The sequence below is a fragment of the Heptranchias perlo genome, chromosome 10 (assembly GCF_035084215.1).
Source record: "Heptranchias perlo isolate sHepPer1 chromosome 10, sHepPer1.hap1, whole genome shotgun sequence".
Classification (NCBI taxonomy): domain Eukaryota; kingdom Metazoa; phylum Chordata; class Chondrichthyes; order Hexanchiformes; family Hexanchidae; genus Heptranchias; species Heptranchias perlo.
The window spans coordinates 73741207-73769044 of NC_090334.1; the positions used below are offsets into that span (position 1 = coordinate 73741207).

At 42.5% G+C, this 27838-nt stretch overlaps 1 protein-coding gene across 2 annotated transcripts in view; it reads right to left on the reverse strand.

The window, feature by feature from the left end:
* LOC137326698 (serine palmitoyltransferase 2-like) overlaps positions 1-27838 on the reverse strand; it is a 135704-nt gene that overhangs the window by 48111 nt on the left and 59755 nt on the right. Inside the window, exons 5-9 of one of the 2 annotated variants that reach the window (XM_067992026.1) lie at positions 25798-25922; positions 23120-23213; positions 13326-13431; positions 7381-7600; positions 2208-2334 (exon numbers count right to left, since the gene is read on the reverse strand). In XM_067992026.1, the coding sequence (XP_067848127.1) occupies positions 2208-2334; positions 7381-7600; positions 13326-13431; positions 23120-23213; positions 25798-25922 (672 nt within the window). Of the gene's footprint in view, positions 1-2174; positions 2335-7380; positions 7601-13325; positions 13432-23119; positions 23214-25797; positions 25923-27838 lie in introns of both variants that reach the window. The other variant, XM_067992025.1, reaches the window with a different exon arrangement.

The window sequence follows — 27838 nt, forward strand, 5'->3', positions numbered from 1 at the left end:
ACCACATTCTACTCCAGTCACCCACAGAATTTATAGATCCACAAGCATCTACATTCTTCCTCTGGGATCAGGAAGCTGGAACTGGTATAAATGAGGGAGCTGGTCTCCTGGAATTCGACCTAAACAAGCAGCAATGTTTGGATGAAAGGCAAGGCCCATAGTGCAGACACCAATGTTGAAAAAAAGTAAACGGGGAGATTAGGTAAATCAGGAAGTGCCGATCAGGTAATGACGTACTTGCATTCTAAAAACCTGTAGATTGCAGGGGGAAGGAAAGACTGAGGACGTAAGGAGTTCCACACGAGGTCTTAGAAAAGAATGAGTTAAGACTCCTGGAAACAGTGCAGTCTTGATTTTAAACGCAAGGATGCAGGGTTGTGGAAGAGCAGGACGGCGAAAGAACAAAATTCAGAGCAGCAACTCTTGGTTGATTCACTCCTACTGAATTTTGCTAAACCTTTTTTGATATAACTTTTCTCTCATGTAGAACCCCTCAGAGCACTTCACAGAGAGGGGAAGAGTAATTGAAGCTAGTGAAGCAAGGGAGAGTTGGCAAGGCAACTCAGACCCAATTAATAACCTGGATAAAAGTACCCAGACTCAACACAAGGGGCAGAGAAAGGTGCATTGAGAGTTATAGCTGGCTCAGTGATGACTGCATGCTGAAAGCAGATTCCACAAGATATTCCAGCAACAGCAGAAGCCATTAGAATAAACATACTGTTCCCACTCCTCCACTTCAATTTGACTGCTATAGCTTTAACCAAACATTAGGATATTGTCATATTGAAGCCATCAATTTACAGAGTAAACTTATAGACACCACTCTGATGTCACAATAGGACAGTTCTCAACTCCCAAGAAATGAAACATCAGCAACATATCATCACTAATGCAATATAAAACAATCTTGAAATGCATAGTAGGGCTACTCAGCATTTGAAAAGTGAGGTTACCATACAAAACATTAATTTGCTAACTGGCCTACTGTTCATTTACAGCATTTACTGATTCTACTTCAGACTTCCAGGTTTCTCTTCTTCTAATGCAGAAATTGGGTCAGCAACAGGGAACAGTAACCTCAACCTAAATTGTTGCATTTGATATTAGTCAGAGACTGTCCTGAATCCAAGCATTACGTGGTTAAAAAAATGTGAGAATGTCAGGACATGAGCCTAATCATACAGAATAAAAATATCCACGAATTTGGCATCAACCACCTCCCTCTGCCCGAACTGGACTGAAGTGCATCCTTTTCAAAGCATGTAATTAAGGAGTAAACACAAACTACCTGCGCACACACTGCTCCACAATTGGACAGCAATGATTCCTGGTTATCTGAAGTGCTGTCTCGTGAACTAAACGGAATGCCAGCAGCTATGTTCACATTCCAACAGAAGTGAGCGTTCAGGTAAGAGTGAAAATTGGGGCATTAGAATTTGCCAGAGAAGGAGTACAACTATAAGCAGGTTTCATTGCATATATACTTAGAGCATCCAATTATAAAACCTGCATGCTGTACTGAAATGTCTGAACTGTGCACAAGAAACATCTGAATAGTGAACTATATTGAATATTCGTGAACTGACTTCAAAACACACCAGCAGACAATGCAAAACAAAATGTTTACTAAAAAATACATTCCACAATTCACACTCACTGGTGATCTCAAACCTAGGTTGTCACCAATACAACTAATACACCAGATTCTACAATACCTTCAGTGGCTGGACTGTGTATGAAACATATTTGTCACAAAACAATGGTGGTGACTTGGTGTTGTCATCACCAGCACAAGGGAATGCCTAGGAACTACAGTTCAACGGAGAAGGAAGATATTATAAATGGAAGGCATAAAAAGAACCCCGACTACTGACCGCCCAAAGTTCAAGCCATTCCTTTTTCATTTTTATCATAAAGCCAGCATAACTTGACCACATTAACCACGTATCACCACCCAAATGACCGGAACTCAACACATCAACATACTGCTATGTACACAGAGTGGGTTCCACCTTTCCACCTGTACGATTACTATAGCTAGAGGTAGACAAATACTGGCTCCACCATCAGCAAACAACCTATGCAACTCAATATTAGATTCTCTAGTATAGCCTGAACATGAGTGATACCAACACATATTCTAACCAAGACAGTATACAGACATATCTGACCTGTGTCTTCCACTGATGCAGAAAGGGGCTTACCAAGAGTCGTGCCATCTTCTCCCATGATGCATTTCATGGAGGCGATGATTTGCTCTGCAACAGGTGCAGACATTGAGGTAGCATAGACTGTGCTGTGAGAATGCGAGCGAAGGTAGTCTACCAGCTCCTGCAATGTAGACACATATTTATTGAACTATTTTGCACTAGGTCATAAAAGGTCAAAATAAATGAACGGCTAGTATCTTGTAAACTCAGCTATTGATTTCTCCAAAAAGGTTTATTTTTTTTTTTTTTTTTTAACAGTACTAATGTGCAATTAGTTCTTACAGAATTTTAAGAAACTACACTGAAGCCCACTTTACTCTGTGCCATTAACAGCATGCCTGAACTAACCTTAAGTTAAATCCTAAGTATTGCTGACAGTCGGAGACCTTATTAAAAAAAGAATTAAAGATCAAAATGAACATAGATATACATTCAAGCTGTTTCCGTCATGAGCTGAGTTGCTTAACTTGGGAATCATTTGAACTAATCGTTGTAAGATCAATAACCAAATAAGACGTGTCTGCAGCCCAGACATGGCAGTTTTAAATCTTTTTTTGCCAGTTAAGGTTACCAAAGCACAGGATTACTGTTCAGCAAGAGACGGGATGGCAACACTAGGGGACGAAGCATCCGGTAACCACAAAGTTCTCTCAGGCTAGGTGTAATTTAGAGAATGGTATGGGTCAATTTCCACCCAACGCCTCTCAACTACCCACGATAACCTTAACTCCTTGCTTCAGAAAAGCACCGACAATAAACCCACACCATTTACCAACATTCAAAGTGAGTGCGCTCAATTATTCCCATGTTACATACAGTTTACATCAGTACTCCCAGGTGTACCTGGCCAAGTATAGATTAGTCAAGACAGTGGATGGCTCAACAAACATGAAATTGGCCTGGGTCTTCAGGGTGGGAAACTGAATTCACGAGAGTTAGAAATGGAAACCCTCCCATCGCTTGTATGGTAGTTTGTTCCTTCCAACAGATCATTTACATAGCGCAGTTTCATGATGTATCTGGAAGAATTGAGGATTATCTGCGTCAGCTCCTGACTGCACTGTGCGACCACAGCTCTATCTCGCCGCACACTCCTAGACCTCTTTACCTTGGACACCGTTGACTATTGCATCTTCCTCCAACAACTTCCCTCCACAGTCCATTTCTGTGGTAATGCTCTCTTCTGGTTCCACTCATGTTGCAATGCAGGCATCGCCTCCAATGGCTTCTCTGCCTGCACAGACACCTCCAGTGACCCAGTGGTTCATGCTTGGTTCTTTGCTCTTGACCATTCATGTTCTACTCCCTCACCCCCGAGCAGTCATTCAGAAGCATGGCGTCAGTTTTCACCTATATGCTGATAATACCAACTCTACTTGTCCAAAGACTGTTGCTACACACGCGCACTACCTGACCAACATCAAAACTGGATGAGCCAAATTTTCCTCCAGCTTATTGTTGGCCAAACTGAAACCATTCGTTTTGACTCCCACCATCACATATGCCCACCTGGCCTTAACTCCATAAGTGCCTATGGTTATTCAGGAGGTGTGGAACCACGGTGCACATCTTCATCCAGAATTTCGCTTCCACTCCCACATCAACTGCTTTCTCCCACCTCCACCCCAACCTCTCCTCCGCCAAAACCCTAGCCACAACTTCATTTGCAACACCCTGGTCTAATCTACCACCACCCCTGTACTTCCCTGTGCAAATGCAAGAGATATAATACCTGCTCATTCACCTCCTCCCACAGTTGCCCTGGGCCAAAACATTCCTTTCCTGTGAGACAGCAATTTATGAACACTTTCTCTAACCTAGTATACTGTACTCACTGCTCACTGTGCAGTCTCCTCTACACCAGGGAGCAAAAAGGTAGATTTAGGTGCTGGCTCTGTCTCCAAGTGCGATCATGATCGTCACTAAGCTAGTCACTTTAATTCCCACTCCCATTCCCACTCTGACCCCTCTGGCACTGTAGTCGTACACTGTTTTAGCAAAGCTCAATACGAGCTTGAAGAATATTTCATCTTTTCCCTAGGCATACTGTAACTCTCTGGTCTTAACAGTGACTTCAGTAACGACAAAAACTTTAACTACGTCCTCATTTTCAAATCTGTTTAAGCTCCACACGAGCCTGTGTGGAATTAACACTGGCATGGACCTGTTGGGCTGAATGGCCTGTTTATGTGCTGAACATTCTATGTTTTCATTCCATCCCATTTTCTCAGGATTCCCACTTCTCTGGTTATTTAAAAATCCCTTTTTTCTTCAATATCTTAATGCTTTTGTCCATTATGTGACTGAGATAATGGCCCTGATAATAACTGCGAGGCGGGAAGGGATCGGGGTGGGGGGATAAACCCGTAAGTATGAGTTAGCACAGGTCCTGCTTTAAATCTTTTCAACCAGTTTCCCGGCCGCAGTCAGCCAGATTGATAGACTGGTGGGCGGGAAGGCAGCCGGGGAGCGGAGCAGAGGCAAGTCGAATATCGGGGAGGGGTGTGGGTTGGCCGGCTGATCTCGGGGTCCCATCGCGTGGAGGGGAGCTTGGTGGACTGGGTGGGAAGCATTCCTGCTCCTCCAGGCTCACAAGCAGTGCTGTAAAGGCACTTACCTAATGGATCCAGCCCTTCATGCCTCCCTTCAGCTGCTGGGTTTCCCACGACCTAGGAAACCCGGCCTGCAGCTGTTAAAACTAAAGCTTAAGTTAAATCAGAATCACGCAGCCTCCTTAAAATATTTGAGTGACTGACCCGCCTCCTGGGAGCTGGTTGGTCAACCGCCTCCATTAAAACTAAGTCGGCGGGAACTTTTACCCCCTCACTCGGGCCTGGGGGGGATTAAAATTACTCCAAATCATTCCAATCACGATTCCTCTCTGGGTTTGTCTGTTTATTTATTTACATCCTCCCCCTCCCTTTCTTTGAATTGCATTAATATATTTTGAAGGGTCTGCACCCAAAATATTAACTTTCCTTTTTTTTTTATTATTCATTCATTGGATGTGGGCGTCGCTGGCAAGGCCAACATTTATTACTGTACACTCTGTTCTCTCTTCTGATGCCATGTCTCTCCAGCACTTTGTTTTTGTTTGAGTTCCAGCATCTGTGCTGTTTAACTTTTAAACTGATTTTACAAATCTATTTTCCTTGGTATCAGTCCAAAAGTATGTTTGGAACAGTTTTGTGCTGTTCAAGGCTAGAAAAAAATAATTCTCCAAAGTAACATATTGAACTGAAAGCCTTGATCACACAAAACTATTTTGTGGAATATGCAGATGGATTTTCATATACAATATCAAAGCAAGAGATACTGCTACCTATATCTAAGATCAAGTTAGAAAAAGCACATATAACCCATTCAGTCTTAAAAAGGACAGCTGCATTTCAGCAAAACGGAGCTTGTGACTATCTAATGCCAAGAGGCAGCAGTTACATTTGCATTCTACTCAATAGTTGAGATAATGCAAGATACAAACTTAATAACTGAATTAGATTTTAACTCCACAGACATTTTGTTTTGCATTTGATAATTTGTACTGTGGATCCCTGCTCTCCTGGCGGGTTTGACAACTTAAATTTATACATCATCTTCCAAGTAACAGCGCTTCAGAATGTTTTAGACGATTGGGCGAGTGGGGCAAGGCACAGTAGATCGGGGCGGGGGTTGTGGAGTGTGCGTTGGGACGTGGTTCAAGCTCTAGGCTTCACTATGCAACACATTATAGAAACAGAAGCTTGGATTACATTCAGAGCAGTCCTGATACCACAACACCTCTTTCATTCTCAAAAAATCAAGTAAATTATCTCAGTATGTCATATATCAGATGGCATCCATTGGAATTCTGCTGGCAATCCCTTATATATATGACTTTCACATGTTTAAATGTATTGCAAATATTACATGCTATAATTTACTGCAATTTTGTATTGCAAGCTTTGTGCCTCAATGCCATCATCTGTAACAGATTTGCTCCAATGACCTTAGTTAAGATACAGGCGAGTGCAAGGCATGGTTAGCAACCCTCATGCTGTATTCAAAAATCAAATCTGTTTTTTTTTGTTATGGACTGGACTGCAATTACTGGGTATCTCGAGCTTCTACTTATCACCGTCCAAACAGCTCAAGCGCTTCACACACTACCTCTGAAGACGACATATGCAAGTGATCTCACTGATTTGTGACAAAGTAATACGGTAAATTTAGCCAGATAACCAAAGATGTAATCCACGCATGAATTAAGATTTTGAGGTTAGGTGCTTAGTTTCAGATTCCTGAAAATAGTTAAAATTTGAGACAATTGAGTGGCAGTAGTGTTACCAGTAATTGCCAGGAGGTGGAGATGTTGAGCACCAACAGCCTTGTATCCAAAAACTCCATCTGCTGGTAACCACAACTCTATTAAAGGAGTCTCGTGTTTATGAATCTTTATGGTATGTAGTTTTAAAAAGGTGGTGTCTTTTCGATCCTTGTTTTTTTATTTGCAGAGTTAGAAAATCTCAGCCACTGCTTCAAATGTCCCCAAGCGCCCATTATTTTTGTGGTTAGCTGACCACATTTAAGAGTCTCCAAACCAAGGTATTGCAAAATCCATACAGATGGTCTGCCTGATGTGGAGTAAACACTCTTTTCCCGCTTCTCGCCCCACTGGGAGACATTCCACTTACCCAATCCAGAGAGTGTGGCATTAGTTTGGCAGAGCTTAGGGACCCAAGTGTGTGCAGGGATACTGTTTTAGTTTAACCACCCAAAACCACACAGTCCATCAGCACAGAGCACTTGTAAGCTGCAAGCTGCTTATTCCACCAGGAGCACACCACCAATTGGGGCACTGGATTGAAGTTAGCTGGGATCGAGTGGAACAAGTTCCAGTCCTACAGACAGGTTTACCCCTAATGGGGGCAAAGGTTGGGGGGTCACTGTAAAAAGCTCAGTTTGAATCATGAAAAATAGTAAAACTTAAATTGACCAATAAATGTAGAGTGAGAGAGAAGCAAGCTCCTTGACATAAATTTGCAACCAGCCAGCTAGGAGGCAGGCACTCAATCTGCAAATACCGGATCACCTATGGTACTCTAGTGCAAGCAACGCTTGCAGAAGTGCACGCCATGAAAAGGTTTGAAATGGAAAGTCTCAGACCAATTGTATTGACTCATTGCCGTACCTTTTTGCCACCAATGTATCCACCAGCTGCACCAAAGCTCTTGGTGAAGGTTCCCATCATCACATCCACATCCTTGGGATTGAGGTCAAAATACTCCACCACACCTCGGCCTGTGGGTCCCAGAGCCCCGATACTGTGAGCCTCGTCCAGGTACAGATAGGCCTTGTACTTTTTCTTCAAAGCCACTATCTCAGGCAAGCGGACGATGGAGCCCTCCATACTGTGAAAGAAAAACACCGCTAAATCCAACACAACAAATCCAACTCATACCTAACAACCATTTTCAGCCCAGTCTAAAAGAGCCCTTTGAATTTAAAGAAGTACATCAGATATTTAATATCTTGTGGACGAGTGCATTTCATGTCCACAAATTTCAATGTCGTGTCACACTTTTTAATGTCAACATTTAACATTGAAAATGCCTATTCAGTTATAATGAGAATTCCCTATGTAAACAGATCGTGCTAACGCTGTTGTTGCAGGTTGTGGCAAGTCGATGGTGTTGCAGCTTCACAATCATCTGACACTGAGCAGCATCACGGGAGCTTTGCAAATATAACATTTCTCATTAAGCCCACTCAGTGCCACACCCCAGTCAACAGGTAAGGTGAGCTCCTCCAAGACTTCTACTAGCATTTCTCATGGCACTCTTACCCTGGGGAGGAGTGTAGACAACAGTAGATCTCTCTCCGTCACCTGCATTCCACAGTGTAAACAACCCAAGTTGGGAAAACTGATCAGGTAGGCATCGCACACAAAAATCCAAGCCCAAGAATCTATCATGGGTTGCAGGTCCCTAGTTTAATGTAAGTAACAGGGAGCTAGGGCTTGCCCTCTGGATTATAGTGGAGCCCAGAAAACCTACAGAGACTGGCTTCTGGCACAGAGCATAGTAAGACAAGAGCCACGAATGAGGTTGTTCTCTTGCAACCAGATCCTGTAACCCAATACAGAAGTACTTTAGCTATACAATATGGTCTTCAGCAACTTCAACAACTTGCATTTATATAAAACCTTTAATGTAGAAAAACACCGCAAGGCACTTAAACAATGTGCACAAATTTTTGAAGGTGGCAGGGCAGGTTGAGAAAGCAGTTAAAAAAGCATATGGGATCCTGGGCTTTATAAATAGAAGCAGAGAGTACAAAAGCAAGGAAGTTATGATGAATCTTTATAAAACACTGGTTAGGCCTCAGCTGGAGTATTGTGTCCAATTCTGGTCACCACACTTTAGGAAGGACGTGAAGGCCTTAGAGAGGGGGGTGCTGAAAAGATTTAGTAGAATGGTTCCATGGATGAGGGACTTGTTATGTGGACAGACTGGAGAAGCTGGAGTTGTTCTCCTTAGAGTACAGAAGGTTGAGAGGAGATTTGATAGAATGTTCAAAATCATCAAGAGTTTAGATAAAGTAAATAAAGAGAAACTGTTCCCATTGGCAGAAGGATTGAGAACCAGAGGACACAGATTTAAGGTGATTGGCAAAAGAACCAAAGGCAACATAAAGACAAACGTTTTTACGCAGCGAGTAGTTATGATCTGGAATGCTCCGCCTGAAAGGATGGTGGAAGCAGATTCAATCGTGGCTTTCAAAAAGGAATTGGATAAGTACTTGAAGGGAAAAATTTGCAGGGCTACGAGGAAAGAGCGGGGGAATGGGACTAACTGGATTGCTCTTAGAAAGAGCCGGCACAGGCTTGATGGGCCGAATGGCCTCCTTCTGTGCTGTAACAATTCTATGAGAAAAAGACAGGTCAATATTTTCAATGAAATCTTTATAAGAACTGATGTGATACATTAGCCTTTCAGATGGTAACAAACAGACTATGCATTTACACCATTTTCTGTTTCTATTTGCTATTTTGCAAACTCAGATTATGGCCTTGGATTCATTGTCAGCCATTCATTACAGAGTCTGTTTGGTTCAATTGATAGCACTCTTGCCCTAGAGTCAGCAACTTATGGCGACAAACCTATTTCTGAGACTTGAGCATATAATCTAAGGGCTCTGTGAGCACTTTGAACAGCTGAGCAGCACCCCATTCAATACTGTTCTGGGCTGATTGCAAAGATGATCAAAGGTTACCTAGAATGTACAGCACAAACAGGCTGACCCAACAGGTCCATGCCAGTGTTTATGCTCCACACGAGCCTCCTTCATCTAACCCTAACAACATAGCCTTCTACTCCTTTCTCCCTCGTGTTTATCTAGCTTCCCCTTAAATGCATCTACGCTAGTCACCTCAACGATTCCTTGTGGTAGAAAGTTCCACATTCTAACCATTCTCTGGGCAAAGAAGTTTCTCCTAAATTTCCTATTGGATTTATTAGTGACTATCTTATATTTATGACCCCTAGTTCTGGTCTCCCCCGCAAGTGGAAACATTTTCTCTACATCTACCCTATCAAACCCTTTCATAATCTTAAAGACCTCTACCAGGTCACCTCTCAGTCTTCTCTTTTCTAGGTGCTAACATTCTGACCAACCATTTATTGAGTTGGTTAAAGTGCTGGTGAGAACTGCTCAACAGTGCAGTACAACAATGCAGATACCCAATGTACAGATCAACCAGTTATATGATCATTTGGCCCCATCTGCCCCTTCTTGTAATTCAGGCAGATGTTAAACATCTCATGGCCTTATTCAGAGAGGAGCAGGAAGTTTCCCAGTGCTCCGGCCAAAACAAATCAGTGCTGTTTACAGGAAATGTCTGTAAGCAAAATGGCTACCCTGTTTGCCAACAAAGCTATTCATTATGTGTGAAACTCTAGGACATTTGTAGATGTGATTAGGAGCTAGCTACAAGTTCTTATAAATTGATGTGGGAGATTTGATCAGTTTTGTGGTAATAGCTGCACATCAACATGCTGACGGACTGCAACCGTTATTACTACAACTTTACAGCAATTACCTGCCAAATTCTACTTCCACTCGTACGTCAGTTTAATGTCAGTGTCACAAACTTACAGCCAGACTGCTATACACACTGAATGCAAATAGCAAGTGGCTGTACGTACATCAAAAAACTCAAAATTAATAGATCTGAGCTGCACTTTTTCTAGCAACTCCTTTTAAAAGTACTAATTTTCAGAATTTTTTTTTAAGAAAAAAGGGAGGGATAAATAGAATGTAGTTTCAATAAAATTACTGTGGTTAATTTTTTTTTTACATCTTTTAGCTTTAAAGAATTACATTTGTACATTCACACAAAAACCACATACATACGGGATCATCTAGACTGAGCCCTTTTTCTGCATTGCTGCCTATGTACAATTCTGAGTTGTTCCAAACACTTATGAAGCAACCTTTGCTTGTTAATGTTCCCAGAGTGATGCTGGTGAATGGGATGCCACAAAGGACAGAACAAGCTATCTTTAGATATGATAATAGTAGCTGCTTACACCAGATTTCAGATAAGCACGCTTTTTTCTTTTTAAGTCCTATGTTAGAAGAAAAGGATACAGATAATTTGGAATTCAGCTTAAAAAAAACTTACACCATTGGGAGTTAACTAGTTTAGTGCAAATTGAAGAGGAAAAAGTGTGCCTGCGTGGGAGGGGAGGTTGGTGAGAGCAGGGCAGATAAAAGTACCTTTTCATCAAAATACAGCCCCTTGTTATAGAGTAAAAAGTACTCCCCCGCCCCCCCCCCCCCCCCACACAACCCGAAATCTTTGCAACTTAAAGAAAAAAGAACCAGTTTCGCTACATCTCCGTTCTATAGTATGGTTTCCCAGGATCAGGTGGCTCTGGACCAGCCCGCTGACCAGTTTCATATTGTGCTTTGCCCACTCCCCCATTTTCAATGGAGCTGCTGCAAGACGGTGATTTCCACATAACACTCAGCAAGGAGGAAGATGCCACTTAGGATCTCCACGGCGATGGCAAAATTGAAGCCTTTTTTAAAAATAAAAAAATCTGGTTGGAGTATCACTTTGTTCTATAAAAGGGGATTTGGACGTTGTTCAAAAAGTATTCTCCTTACTCTTGCCTTCCCCCTTCAAATTGAATATTTATATTCAGTTTCCTTATCTCCAACTTGCAGCAAAAGACATTTGGCCCTCAGTTAGGGTCAACTCCACACAATACATCAACTTTACTGAACAGAAACTGAAACAACAGCTATATTCTATGAACAAATACTGTGCTTTCCCACTATCTGAGTAATGTGGGTATTAAATAACCAAGTTCAATTAAGATTGCGACCACATTATCTATCATGCCCGCATGGGAGCTAAAGGACTAATGCAGTTTTAAGTTTCACAGACCAGAATGCCCGAGGTTTAATTTCCATGTCTATGCTGAGTTAGCTGGGACAGTGATTGGGATGTTACAATTAGCCTCAGTGCCTCTAGGATTGGGAGCAGGGGAAGGGGCATGGCAGGGTTCTTGTTCCAGATTGCTACCCACTGACTCCTGCTGGAAAGAGCACCCGTGTGGATGTCGGATGAGGGCAGGAATGGGCGGGGTTCTGATGCTCCCACAGGCAAACAGCCAACTGACGGACACCCACTGACAAGATTCACGTGCGAGGGAGAACTTGGACAAAGTACGGGAGGGCTGCCGGCACCCATGGAACAGCGCACGAGGAGGAGCACGTGTTTTCAGGATGGATCACAGACATTTCCAGAGGTATGATTAATAAAGCTCCAACTGACCAGCAAGTAACTTGCTTCTGCAGAGATGGATTGCGATTTCTGCTGCGTTTAATACCTCCAGCAGGTACTCACTCCCCCAGAGGGCCTCCACTCCATCAAGATCTAGAGCTCCACTGAACAACACAACTGGTAACTGCTACAAACTAACAGAGAGCAGTTCAATCCCATTGAGACGGACTCGAATGCTCCACCACTGGCACAACCAGGGAATCAATGTTGGTTGGATTTCTAAAGGTTTCTGAATTTAATGACAGGTTCCATACTAAAATGTCATCACATTTCTATTATATACTGGCCACTTGCAGCTGGTTACTTTTTCTGTAAGAATTTTGTTGTGTTGTCATACTCAGAGGAAACCAACTAAATGAGCACACTTCCCTCATCTCCCCCCACCTGTGGAAAAAGTAGCAGCACCATCAACTTGTATTTATATCACGTCTTCAACATAGAACAACATCCTGTGGTCCTTTGCAGAGGCATGGGAAAAAATGGAGGCCGCGCCAAAAGAGATTGGGAGGGTCGACCAAAATGGTTGGTCGAAGATGTGGGTTTTAACTAAGGGTGTTAAAAAAATTTGAGCGCGAAATGGAGGGGTTTAGAGAGGGATTTCCACAAGGTGGGATCGAGGTGGCTGAAGGCAAAGGGAGGGGACGCACAAAAGGCTGGAGTCAGAAGAATGAGGAATGGAGTGTTCGGAGTGGGTGGGGGTTGTTGTTGGGCAGGAGGACATTACAGATGTAGGGAGGGGCAAGGCCATGAAAGGGTTGGAACAGAAAAGTATGAATTTTAAATTTGTAGCAGAAATATATACCTCGAAGTAATAAACAGCAACACAGCGTGTAGTAACTACGCAGAGTTCTAGCTCATTCAGCTGAGAATATCAGTGCACTGGCAACAGGTCAGTGCACCACTGCCAATTTAAATCACTACGTTTGAATGCATACTGAGCCCTAACCTTGGATGAACTCCCAGCTCTCATCCAGGACATCAGCACAAAGGAGATTTAATCAGAGGATCCAAGTGTCACCTGGAACAGGATCTTAGGCAGGGCAGACCAGGGGAGGGGGGGGGTGGCATTTTTTAAAAAAATGGCTGCTTTGCTGTTGCATGATTTGGTGACGTGAGCACGGCATGACGGCGCAGGCAGTGGACCATCAAATCGCGTATGGCCATGAACTAAAGGTATTTTTCCAGCATTTCACTACCCAGCTCGGCCAACTCGCTGCAAAGCACACAAAGCCTCATTCAGAATGGATTCTGTAACTCAATGCAAGAACTTGTGTTTGTACCTGTAAATTCCCTCTACTACGATGAGAATCTTTTTCCATGGTCTGCGAGTCCGAGGCTGCCCGTGTACAATAGCGTCTTTCAGCAATTTATCCAAGCTCTGCATATCTGAAAATAAAACGAGCATTGTAATGACTATGCAGTTGGTATTAGACAAACATCCATTGATAAACTAGCTCGCACGTTCAGCCATGAGCAGCTGTCGGTTGCCCACAGAAAAACTCCCCATTGTTACCTTAAAATGCCAAGCCAAATTCAAAGCATAAAAATCATGACGACTGAAGCACGACACTGGTTCAATATTGGTAGCTAAGGCCAGTTGGCCCATTATAACTTCTCCATCCAGAAAGAATCTACATGGCCCCAATAGCAGGTTTCTTAAATGATTTCAGTGTGTTTGCCTCGACTACCATATCTGGAATTCATTCTATGTATTCACACAAAGGATAGTGGAAATCTGGAACACACTCCCCCCAAAATGCTGTTGAGGCTGGGTCAATTGAACATATTAAAAAAGGAGTTTGATAGAATTTTGTTAGGCAAGGGTATTAAGAGATATGGAGGAAAGGCAGGTAAATGGAGTTGAGGTACCGATCAACCATGATCTCATTGAATGGCGGAACAGGCTCGAGAGGCTGAATGGTCCACTTCTGATCCTATGTTGATCACTGTTGTGTAGTACTTCAGACTTAGCTGGTTACTAACAATTCCTTGATAGCATTGTGTAGTTACGGACTGCATTTATACAACCTGCCATTAGCGTACAATTTTATAGCATTTCATTTGATTCTGCTCCATTATTATTTGCCTGAGGACAGGGATTGGTGCAAGTGGCGGAGGTTGGGGAGAAAGGGGAAGGTGGCGGTGGGTGAGCAAATGCTGCATTACTCTAACCCTGTGGAGTGTATTTGCCTTGGAGGGTGCGAGGTTTTTCTCCAATCCCCTTATGCTTGGCCTTGTACCATGACAATTTAGATCAGCTCAAAAAATAAACACTATTGACTCCATACTTCACCCAATGGTTCAGTGATAAATTCGATGGTGCTTACTGTTGTATGTCCCTCCTCTCTCATAGGAATTGCTTGGCAAAAAAGACCACGGTCCATCTAGTTTGCCTTCTACCATCCTGGTAGTTGCAGGATACAATGATAACGGAGTTGTTGACTAAATCATAGCAGTCAATCACTAATTAGTCTACATGTCAGGGATGTTAAAAAAAGGAAAAGGCCTGACTTTACAGTTTATTTCTTTCTCCTTCCCTTGCTTGGTCCACGAGTCAACTAGCCATGTGATTGGAAGGAAAAGATTCGCATTCTTAGATTTGGGCTGAAAGGGTGTTGAAGACTTAACAACTTGCATTTATGTAGCTCCTTTAACATCCCAAGGAGCTTCACAGAGTGATTAACAAAAATTTGACACCAAGCCATGTAATGAAGTATTAGGTGACCAAAAGTTTGGTTAAAGATGTAGGTTTTAAGGAGGGTCTTAAAAGGAGGAGAACGAGGTAGAGAGGTGGAGAAGTTTAGGGAGGGAATTCCAGGGCTTAGGGCCTAGGCAGCTGAAGGCATGGCCGTCAATGGTGGAGCAATTAAAATCGTGGCTGTGCAAGAGGCAAGAATTGGAGTGTAGAGATCTTGGAGGGTTGTAGGGCTGGTGGAGGTTACAAAGATAGGGAGGGGCGAGGCCATGGAGGGTTTTAAAAACAAGAATTTAAAAAAGAGGCAATTTTAAAAATTCTTGTTTTTAAAACCAATGTAGGTCTGCGAGCACAGGGGTGATAGGTGAATAGGACTGGGTGCGAGTTAGGATACGGGCGGAGTTTTGGATGAGCTCAAGTTTATGGAGGGTGAAAGATGGGAGGCCGGCCTGGAGAGAATTGGAATAGTCGAGTCTAGAGATAACAAAGGCATGGACAAGGGTTTCAGCAGCAAATCAGCTGAGGCAGGAGCGGGGACGGTGATGTTACGGAAGTGGAAAGTCTTGATGATGGAGCAGATATGTGGTCGGAAGCTCAGCTCAGGGTCAAATAGGACGCCACGGTTGTGAACGGTCTGGTTCAGCCTCAGACAGTGGCCAGGGAGAGGGATGGAGTCGGTGGCGGGGACCAAAGACAATGGCTTTGTTGTTCCCAATATTTAGTTGGAAGAAATTTTTGCTCATCCATTCGAACAAGCAGTGTAACAAATATGAGACACAGTGGAGGGGTCAAAAGAGGCGGTGGTGAGAAGGAAGTCCCTATCCACTGATGCAGGTAGGAACTGCAAAGGAGAATAAAAAGGAAAAGAACAGCAAAGCCTTTAGCTATACTATCGTATTTCAATAATCAGCTGTCCCCACCTCCCACAAAGGATTATTCTCCTCAAGCTAGCTGTATATGCCCGTCCCTCTGATGCTTCTACTTGACAGATTTTTGCTGGTCCCATTATATTCATACCATTTGTGCAGTGTGACTAGTACATAATGTAACCGTTTAACACAGCCATGAAATAATGCTGTTGGCACTACGGTTGAGCAAAATATTGATATGTAATAAGTTTTCACTTTGAGTAGGTTTTTCTATGAGGACAATTCATTACACGTTACAAATATCAGACATGAGCGAGCAGCAGGGTGCTGTAATCGCTGTTAGCGACCAGATGCTTTCCCACAGAGATGATGGCGTGAAAAACAAACATGCGGGGCCAGTCACCCTGGACAGCTCAGGTACACCTACCAGCTGCCAAAGAGGTGTGCAGTGGAGACACTAGAGGGGAAAGAGATCACCAAAATCAAAAAGGAAACAGTGAGTCACCTGTATCTTATAATCATTATACAAATATCACAAGCTAGCAACAGGATCACACATCCTGTACATAGAGCCTGGGTGCACAATTCCCAGATGTTTACCGAACCACATTATTAAAGGTCATGAATTCAGAAACAACGTAAACATACCAAATTACAGGGTCTCATGAGCATTTGCACAAACTGGAATTCTATTCAACATGCAGTAGCAGTATCCTTAGTATGAGCAGGGATAGTACACAAGTGTTTTGCACTTAGCACAATAGCTTCACTTCCTCCTACAATCTAAAAGAAGCAAAGATGGCTTGGCAGAGCATTAGAGTCAAATGTGCTGTCCCCAGTTCATCCTACATAAATCCAAACTTGGCATCACAATCACTTGATTCAGTGTCTACTATCCTACTCCTTTTAGACAGTGGTCCAAGGAAATGAAAGGGCTTGCATTTATATAATGCCCTTCACGACCACAAGGCACTTCAGAGTGCTTTACAGCCAACATAGTGCTTTTGATGTCTAGTCACTTGTAGGGAAACACAGCCTCCAATTTGCACACAGCAAGATCCACAAACAGGAACAAAATAGCTACCAGATATTCTGTTTTAGTGATGTTGGTTGAGGGATAAATACTGGCCAGGACACCAGGGAGAAATCGCACGTTCTTCTTCGAAGAGTCATGGGATCTTATATGTCCACCTGAGGGGGCAGACGGGGACCTAGGTTTAACATCTCATCCGAAAGAAGGCACCTCCAACAGTACTGCATTCCCTCAGTACGCCACTGGAGTGTCAGCCTTGATTTTGTGCTGAAGTCCTGGACTGGGAATTGAACCCATAACCTTATGACTCAGGAGAGAGTGCTACCAAATAAGCCGCGTCCGACACCCAGTGGTGCCCTGCATTGTCGGTCTTCACCATGCATCTAGATTTTTCAATTTAGGAAAGACCATACAGCAAGAGACGCTGTTACCTTTGATTTTTTAAAAATAAATGCAACAGAAATGAACATATCTACCAGTGCAGTCAATAACGGCAGGCAACATATCTACCAGTGCAGTCAATAACGGCAGGCAAGACACTAAATAATGCTTCCGAGGATTTGTTTCCAGAAACAAATATGTTTTGATTTACTTAATTTCAAGTCTCCTGCAGTAAGATGCCGAGACAGTTTACTAAGATTATGGTTACAGAACATTCAGAAGTCAGGTGGTTGCACTCAGAAAGCATTCCATCAACTTTCCTAGGATTTCATTTTAATCTTTTTAAAAAATTCTTTACTTTTCTTAAAATTGGGTTTAAATCTGATGCAACAAGAGTTAAATTATGAATTTTTGCAATCACCAAACCAGCAGCATCACTGAAAATTCCTCAAAAAGGTTATACACCAAAAAGCCACTAACATAAATCAAAGCTGACATGCAAACAAATGGTCAATACATTGCTCACAACCCCTGTCCTACATTCTGAACTGGTCAGTGCAGCCAACAAAGAAAACAGACTGCGAATAAGGGAAATCAACAGACACACAGCGAGAGAGAGCGAGCGCACGAGACACGCACACAGTGCGAGAGCGAGAGAGATTGCACTAGCAAACAGAACAGCTCTGACCACGTGCATCTTGAATTTGTTTTGTAAAATGGCATTTTTCATTCACGAAGGTGAAAGATAGCAATGCTGAATCTAAGAACACTTCCACTTCCCGTTTCAAGCATCTGGTCAGCTTCAAGAACTGCTAGGTCAAGTACAAGGATGGTTAGATGCAGAATAAAGTTCAGTCTACTCTGGTCCGAAGTGCTTCAGCACGCCCGCTGCATCACTGCTACAACTTTACATTCCTGTGTGAGATTTCAGATTGGTGCCAAATTAGGGGCAGTTTTGTGGTGTGGACTTTTACCCACTAGGAACTGGATTGAGAATGCCCAAATTAATTTCACGTAATACCCTTACTCCAGGCAGATATTACTTCTATCCAAGCCTTGTTCTAGGGGTGGAACCAACTTAGCCATCTTGACCTGTTTTAAAAGTTGAGGTTAAAAGTGCTACGAATTATATTACAACATGTTGATGCTGAATCTACCTGAGTGTACAGGGGCAAATTCAGCACAGAATAACGTCTATTATATGAAGAGGCAAAGAACCTCTGCTGTTTTGGTAGAGTAAGCAATTATTGCCTGAACTAAAACTGAGCAACTCAGGGTTCCATTAACAGATGACGAATGCCAATGTAACTTGTGCTGTTTGTAAATCATTGGAATCTAGAGATCAGATTACAGTCTTGGAGATCATGTGTATCATTATGCCATGCAATTGGTGGGGTGGTTTTATTCTATTTTGGTTCAATTTTCTTATGGTTGCAAACAGCCCCATCAAGAGCCCCTGTGCCTTCTGCAACTGCACAGGATCATAGCCATACTGAAAGATTGCAATAATGGCAAGAATAATTGAAATATAACTGCATTTCCCAATAAAAGCCAAGGTGATGATGGCTGAGTACACCTTTATGCCTAGGGTATCTATGTTACAGGCTAGAGATTACGTGGAGGTAGTTGGGCAAGAATGGAGTTCATCTGTTTAATCTTCTGAGAATCCTTCCTCTTCATGGCTAAAATGACTACTTTTTTTTGAATATCAATGGTATTAGCTTGAGTTTCCATTTTAACTGGCTACAACCTTTGATTTTTCATACATCCAGTGTGTGAGAGAATGAGGTAAAATAAGCAGAATATTCAGTGGCGCATCCTGCCCTCGCACTTGTACAAATGGGTAAAATCTTTAAAATGAGATGACGCCCTCATCCATGCCTTTGATACCTCTAGACTTGACTACTCCAATGCTCTCCCGGCTGGCCTAACATCTGCCCTCCATAAACTTGAGCTCATCCAAATTCTGCAGCCCGTATCTTAACTCGCACCAAGTCCCGTTCACCCATCATCCGTGCTCATTGGCCTACACTGACTCCCGGTCTGGGAATGCCTCAATTTTAAAATTCTCATCCTTGTTTTCAAATTCATCCATGACCTTGCCCCTCCCTATCTCTGTAACCTCCTCCAGCCCTACAACCCTTCGAGATCTCTGGGCTCCTTCAATTCTTGCCTCTTGCACATCCCCGATTTTAAATCCCTTCACTATTGGCGGCCGTGCCTTCAGCTGTCTAGGCCCTAACCTCTGGAATTCCTTCCCTAAACATCTCCGCCTCTCTTGCCTCTCTCCTCCATTAGGACGCACCTTAAAACCCAGCCATCTGTCCTAGTATCTCCCTACATGGCTTGGTGTCAAATTTCGTTTGCTAATGCTCCTGTGAAACACCTTGGGACGTTTTACTATGTTAAAGGCGCTGTTTAAATGCAAGTTGTTGTACAATATACTGGTCATACTGTAGTTCACCATTAAATTCCGAGACTACACATTAATTGGATTTGATCATTTGTTTGCGAACACTTTCCCCTCCCCTTCCATACATCTGCAGCCATCTTTATCAGTACAAAAGGCTCTATTAACTAACCAATTTATCAGCATGCTCATAAGCACTGTGCATTTTTTGCTCAAAATTTTTTAATTTTTAAAAAACAATTGTAAAAGATTAACATATCAAACTGGAGTATACAACGCAATGGTGCTTGAGGTAATAAATGAATTGTCCTATGCTACGGAATTGAAAAAGGAGCACCAATTCCTTTGGTCTACAATACTGAAACAAAAACACTGAGGCGCAATCCAGCTGATCAAACACAAAAGAACCAGTTTCCCTTTGGAAGATTGCCAGTTTTGCTTGCACATTTTTGCTGTCCTCAGTCCAGACACTTAGACTGTGTAATAGTAAGACCCAATCCCTACTGGTTTCTCAAACACAAGGCTAAATATCAGTGGCATGGCAGCTGAAAGCAGTACTGAAAAGATTAGTGCTTTTTATTTAAAAGAATATTCACTTCACTTTTTAAAAAGTTCTCACCAATATTGCTAAACCCAACTGCTGCAAAACTTGTGGATATTTGAGATTCCACTGCATCATGATGACTAACAGCATATCTTCACTATTAATGATTGAGCAGCAGTTGGAGGAGGTAGCCCACCTTCGAGGACAACTAGGGATGGACATTAAATGCCAGCCTTGTCAGTGACACCCACATCCCAAGAATGAAATTTAAAAAAAAACAAGGAACACAGACCAGAACTCTCCCAGACTCCAACTAGCTAATGTTAAATTGCTGAGGTGATATAAATGCTCATCAGAAATATGGCCTTGACAAAAATTCAAATCCTCTCTTCCTCCATGAATTAATTAGCATATTTCAAAACCATTTGGTTCACAAATATATTTTAAAATGAACTTAATAACATGCTGTCTTTCATACACTGGTACTTTATTAAAATACCTTATAAAATATAAATCAAAATTACTTTTTTGCCTCTCTCCTCCCCCTCTGAAAATCAAACTGCCTGCATCCATGCTGTCCTCTGGGGAGTGGAATTCTGCATTTGATACCCCAGAACGGGTCATTCTTTTCCCTCCTCTTCACCACACACAGCCTAAACATCCCAATGGGACTCTTGCAAATCCTAGGCCTCAGCTACACCCTCCACCGTGCCCAGCTGGATCGACAACCATATAAAATCACCCACACGCCATAGCATGCCCTTCACGTGCACAAAGTGTGACTAGCACTGAGGCTGATGTAAGAACATAAGAAATAGGAGCAAGAGTAGGCAATATGGCCTCTCGAGTCTGCTCCGCCATTCAATAAGATCATGGCTGATCTTCTACCTCAACTCCATTTTCACGCCCTATTCCCATATCCCTTGATTCCCTTAGTGCCCAAATATCCATCGATCTCAGTCTTCAATATACTCAATGACTGAGCATCCACAACCCTCTGGGATAGAGGATTCCAAAAGATTCACGACCCTCGGGGCGAAGAAATTTTCCCTCATCTCAGTCCTAAATAGCTGACCCTTTATCTTGAAACTATGACCCCCAGTTCTAGACCCTCTGGCCAGGGGAAACAGCCTCTCAGCATCTACCCTGTCAAGCCCTCTCAGAATTTTATATGTTTCAATGAGATCACCTCATTCTTCTAAACTCAAGAACATAGGCCCATTCTACTCAATCTCTCCTCATAGGAGAACCCTCTCATCCCAGGAATCAATCTAGTAAACCTTCATTGCACCCCCTTTAAGGCAAGTATATCCTTCCTTATGTAAGGAGACCAAAACTGTACACAGTACTCCAGGCTGCCTCCTGGTACCAAGCCTGCTCTCCTAATTAACAAGCTCTGCTCAATGTGTTCTCAACTCCCGACATAAGCCTCCAATACTGGCACATGCCCTTCGGATGCTGTCCCATTTTCAAATGCCTGCCTCAGCGTCCCTTTCCATTCCAGCCTCTGACTTTCCGAGTCACTCCCTCCTTTCCTGCCCCGATGCATTCATGCCCCATACTTAGCTCCCATCCTTTCCTTGTTGTAAAAAGAATTATAGTGGGCATATTGAATGGTGTAATGAAAAAGAAAATCAATTTACACCATTGAGGTAAATGCATAATTTATAAACATGTATAGATTATTAAATACAAAGATAAAAACAATTTTGTCCAACTGAACAGTTTTAAACCAATAAAAAGGATAATTATACGAGCATTACCATCTGAGCAAGCCAAATATTACAGAAATTTTAAAGGTTTGGAGAACAAACACAAATCAGGGATTGCAGATTATTAATATTTTGAAATTATGCTATCTAGACCAATTATGAAGATCAGCTACAAAAAAATTTAAACTTTCACATCAACAGAAAAGCTGTTAACATAACAGAGCAATTACTGTTACATCAGGACACTAAGGGGAAAGGGTGACTATGTAAGTGAACTGGTTCATTAAGTGACAGTCACCACTCATCACGTTAAGCAATAAGATTTATTTAGCTTTGAGTTTAATGTTTTAAATCATGCTTACATCAGTTAACAATCCAATTGTTTTGCCTCAAGTGTGAAAATGTACACTTATTTCTACAGATCTCTGCCAATCCTTAAGAAAGCACAAACAAAATATTGGTGAAACAAAGCTAAGATTAGAAATTGTAATAGAAAATTCTTGGTTCTGATGAAGACTCTCCCCAAATTTTCCCACTGTAGCTGCTGATGGGCCGGTTATATATTTCTATGCATTTTCAGTTTATTGGAGTATGTGCAACCAACTGTGCCATGTAAATTACAGAAGGTGGAATACATCATTTCTAGAATTTGCTCAATACCCACAGAATATTTCTAATGATACGTATTGGGTACAAAATTAGTAATCAGCTGAAAATCATTGCCAGTATTACTGCTAAATCATCAGATAACACTTAAGAGGCAACATCACGGCACAGAAATGTTTCAATTTTCCAGGAGCAGTAAGATGCAGAAGTTTCTTGCTCGCCGTTTCATGGGCAATCACCACTTCCAGTGTCTACTCTAAGTGGCCATTCTTCATCAACCTAGACAGTGTTGACAAAAGTTCTCAGTCCTGGGTTTTGGTGGGGGGGTGGGGGTGCGGTCATAGCCAAGCTGGAACTTGCTCTCACCCAATATCCACGCAGCCACTTCCAGCAGAAGTCTCTGGATAGTTATCAGGAGCACGAGTGCTGGCTGATTTTCCCTTCTCTAACTGACAGGCACTGAGGCTAACTGGTGTGGCTCCATAATCAATTTGGCCAGCATCAGTTTAGTGCATACTGATTGAACATGACAAACTCCCCTTTGCATGGCTCATCAACTCACTGCCTGAGCAGCTGAGGCTTCAGGGAGCCCCAGAAGTTGTGATTGCAGAGTTTAAAGAAAACACATAGTTGCGTTATATAAAATGACATCAGGGACTGGAAAACTAGTGCAATCTTCGAGCTCAGGTGCTCACAAACTGCTCAACAAAACAATACAACTTTACAGCTCACACCCAGGTATTCATCATTCTGCATTTATTTCAAAGTTTTCACTGTCTACACCTGTGCATATATTCTTTAAGCCATATTTCTGGTCTACTTACTGTTGTGCTTGAAAACTCTGATGGTTGCACCTGAAAGTCTGGCTCCAAGTACTAATGAGGCATGATTTAGTTCATCGCTCAAGATAAGACAGCCCTGAAGATGGAAAATATACAGTTTTTAAAAAAAACTTTAGAACTGATTATTTTTTTAAAAACCCCTCTAAGGGTTGATGGGACTACAAGTTTGAGAAAATTGTAATTCCCCCCCACCCCCCCCCATTATAACAAAATACAGCCCAAGGGGACAACGCAGCAGTTTCCTCTTGCTCCGTGGGGAAGCACCAAGGATCTGTTCAATGTCCAACATAGCTGAAATTGGAACCTAGTCACATGGAGAACTGAGGGTATGAATCACTGCCCTACAACTCTGTCACAGCATGTTGGCAACACCAACACACTATTCCAGGCTACCCTTCAAATGGATTTCAACCAGCTCTGCCATACTTTAATTGTACTGGTACAGTCAGTTTATCAGAAGAGCCAACACACAAAGATTGTTATTGCTCAGTAATCCACTGTTGATTATCACTAGATCATGGTTAATCTTCAGTTACAATTGCTAATCCTTCAACGTGGCTATCATCATGCAACTCCAGAATACAAGTCAGTGAGCACCAAGACATCTGCTGTGGGCAAAAAAAGTACATACCCAATAACATCAGTTATCTGAACTAATCAGGTATTGTTCAAATAAATACCGGGGAGGAATTCTATGTTTTTTCTAGAAACATCTTGCAATCACTCCCACATTCCCATGGTTCTCTAAGGATGGCATGTTGACAGTTTTGCCCAATATGCACAAATATTCTTGCATAAGAAATGGGGGAAAAAATTGGGAGCACTGCCCAAGTATTTTAGTGTCACAAGACTACATCTTAGTCATAAATATGAAACCCCACATTTAAGTATGGATTCATCCCACGAGTGAAAGGAGGAAAGTTAACATCCCAATATTATACAATTTATTTTACAATACAAACCCTCTCATCTAAAAGCAATAAAATCATAAGCAATATTCCTGCTATTATTAAAACTTGCCTAAACTCTACCATTCTATTGTGGCCAAAGCAGGAGTGAATGATGGACATTGTTGTTTCCAAACTGCTCTCACACACCTGTGCGTGACCAGCTCAGATCATTGAAGACAGGTCAGGTCACTTGGCAGCCAAAGGAGAAACAAAGAATTTAAACTCTTCTTTATCTCCCTCCTCTTCCCCCCCCCCCCCCCCCCCCGCTCCAAAAAATGGTTTGGATGATAATCGGAGGATTCTGCTGGCCATATAAAATCAATCATTACTCTGGATTAAGATCAGATGTTCCTGGCTTTTAACCGCTGCAGCCGCAGTTGGCGTCTATAATAACTTCTACCACCGTGAATCTGAAAATCTCTCCCACGTAATCATCAAACACATTTTGGGGCTGGCAGGAAGAGGAGGATGTGTATGCATTACTTTGGTGTTGCATCAATATCTTGTTTTGATCTATACCTCTCGTCTCAAAGCAACAGAGGATCCTAGAGGATGGCTGGATTCAAGGGTCTAACATCTGAAAAAGTGTAAACCTGGCACGGCTTACACCTTAACAACGGTTCCCAAGACTCCGGTGTGGAATTATCCGGCATCAACAGCCAATGATATATAAGCAGTGTTTCCCTGTACTTCAAATTCAACATTAATAGTTACAACGAATGAAACTCAAATATATGCACAAATAGCCCCAATCCCTTGGAAGAGCAGTACTATCAAAATACACAAAATGTATTGTTTGATCTGTACTTGGGAGGTGGGAGTTGGACTTGCACTGAGGTGGTGACGGAGGGCCTCTTTCTTCACACCAATTCTTTTACAATTGAGTGGGGTTGCTGAGCTACTTCAAAAAGCGTCAAGAGTCAACCACTAGAATCATATGTAGGCCAGACTAGGGGTGGCAGGCTCCCTTCCATGGAGGGCTGCAGTGAACCAGTTGGGCTTTTAATGGCAGTCATTGTCATTTTTTTTCCCTGGTGCCGGTCTACAAATTAACAGATTTGCTGAATTCAATTTTACAACTTGCCACAGTGGGATTTGAATTTACAATCTCCAAGTGGCTAGTCCAGTAGCATAACCACTACACTACAGGACCCCACCAGGCATAACATCACCTGGAATCATAATTCAGTAACCAAAAATAAGAGTCAGCACACTTTTTTAAAAAAAAAACAAAATGTAGCTAAAAGTGCTGGTTAGCTGCCCCCCTCATTAGCACAGTAGGTAAAAACACAGCGTAGTGCAGTACTGAGGTTCCAGACTCTGTCCCTGGGTCTGCACTAGTCGACCTCAGTACATGAGTACCGCAGTTAGCATAATGCTGAGGCCCTTGTTTTTCCCCCCCCCCCGGGGATGGAGGCAGTGTGGGGGGGGGGGGTGGGGGGAGAGAGAAAGAGATCCAGTCAGAGTTCCCGCACTTAATCTCTATCCCTGCTGAAGAGGTGGTGTGCGGACTTCAGGTAAGGCTTGACATATGGCTAGAGTCAAATAGCCTGCCATTCATTGATTAGGCTGATACATTGGTCACTTGGGTGGTGATGTGCCAGGAGGCCACCATTGTCTGTACTACTATACTCCAACACAAGTCACTGCCTTTAGAAGAGAAGTTGGGGTGGGGCAGGGCACGGTGGAAGGAAACACTAGTTAACAAACCTTGCCAACAAGAGCAGGAATATTCATGGAGTTCGTTGCGAATCCCATTCCAAATGCCATGGCTGCCTCAACTCCCAAGAACCGAGCCACCAATTTCTCCATCTCTTCGTGTTTGTCCAGATTACCTGTGAACACAATTAACCATCTTGAGATCTTGAAACTGCACCTGGCAATTTTTAAGTTTTGCCCTCAAAGTTTGTACAATGTGCATTGTTTTCAAAGAGCACGGTTCTTCCTGTGATATAACTCCAATCAGACACAATTTTAAGGGATAAGCAGATCCCCAACTACAAGACCCATTCTTTCCCGAGGCACTCGGGTAAATGATTCAGTGCCTCTTGTGGCAGAGCAGCGGTACTGTAGTATGGTTTTACATTGGTCTATCAACTTTCACAGGATGGAAGGACCAGTAGTTGAACTGCATGGATGTGCAGTTCGAGGAAACATTTATTCTCCAGAGAAAAATCGAAAACAGCAAACATTGGCTCTGGAATGCATTCATAGGACCATCGGACAGAAATAGATCTTTGCACTCAATACCACAATATTGTGGCTTCACAGTTCTGTATAAACAACCAACACTGAGCTACTGAGCACAGTACAAAAAATAACATTTTACTCTCACTATACATGTCCTATTAAACTGTCAACAGGAACAAAAATCAGACTGGAACTGCAAGTTCACCCTGAGAAATGGAGTCACTCGAGTACAAAGAATTGCATATTCTTTCTTAGTACATCTAAAATATCAAAACCAAAAATCACCCTAACGTCATTAGCAAAAAGGCAGCCACTCCTGTTACTCAGCCGCCCAATAACATGCTTCGTGTTCTGGCAACTTCTTTACAGTACGAACATTTATATAGAAATTTGAACAAGGAAACAGGCCGCTCAGCCAAACCAGTCTGTGTTGGAGTTTATCCTTCACACGAACAGTAGCCCTAATCCCACCAGCTCTGTTCCCCTATCTCTTTATTCCCCTGCCTTTCAATCACCTACCTAACAATCTCAAATGTTGACATCGTAGTAGGTACAGCACAGAAGGGGCCATTCGGCCCATTGTGCCTGTGCCGGCTCTTCGAAGGAGCTATCCAATTAGTCCCATTCCCCTGCTCTTTCCCCATAGCCCTGTAAATTTTTTCCCTTCAAGTGCTCATCTAATTCCCTTTTGAAAGTTACTATTGAACCTGCTTCCACCACCCTTTCAGACAGTGCATTCCAGATCATTACAACTCGCTGTGTTGAAAAATGTTTCCTCGTGTCATCTCTGGCTCTTTTGCAGGTCACCTTAAATCTGTGTCCTCTGGTTACCGACCCTTCTGCCACTGGAAGTTTCTCCATTAAAACCCTTCATGATTTTGAACACCTCTATCAAATCTCCTCTTAACCTTCTCTGCTCTGAGAACAATCCCAGTTTCTCCACATAACTGAAGTCCCTCAGCCCTGACACCATTCTAGTAAATCTCTTCTTCACCCTTCCTAAGGCTTTGACATCCTTCCTAAAGTGTGGCGTGCAGAATTGAACACAATACTCCAGCTGAGGCCTAACCAGTGTTTTATAAAGGTTTTGCATAACTTCCTTGCTTTTGTACTCTATGCCTAGATTGTTAAAACACATGATCCCATAAGCAAACTTTGAAATTATACCCTCTATACCCAAGTCCAGGTCATTAATATATGTCAAAAAGAGCAGTAGTCCTAATACTGACCCCTGGGGACCACCACTGTACACTTTTCTCCTGTCTGAAAAACAACGGTTCGCCACTACTCTCTGCTTGCTGTCCCCTAATCAATTATGCATCCACACTGCCACTGTCCCTTTTAATCCCATGGGCTTTAATTTTGCTAATGAGTCTATTATGTGGCACTTTATCAAATGCCTTTTGAAAGTCCATATACACATCAACTGCACTACCCTCATCAACCCTTTCTGTTACTTCAAAGAACTCAATCAAGTTAGTCAAACACGATTTTCCTTTAACAAATCCATGCTGACCTTCATTTATTAGCACATACTTTTCCAAGTGCCAATTCATTTTCT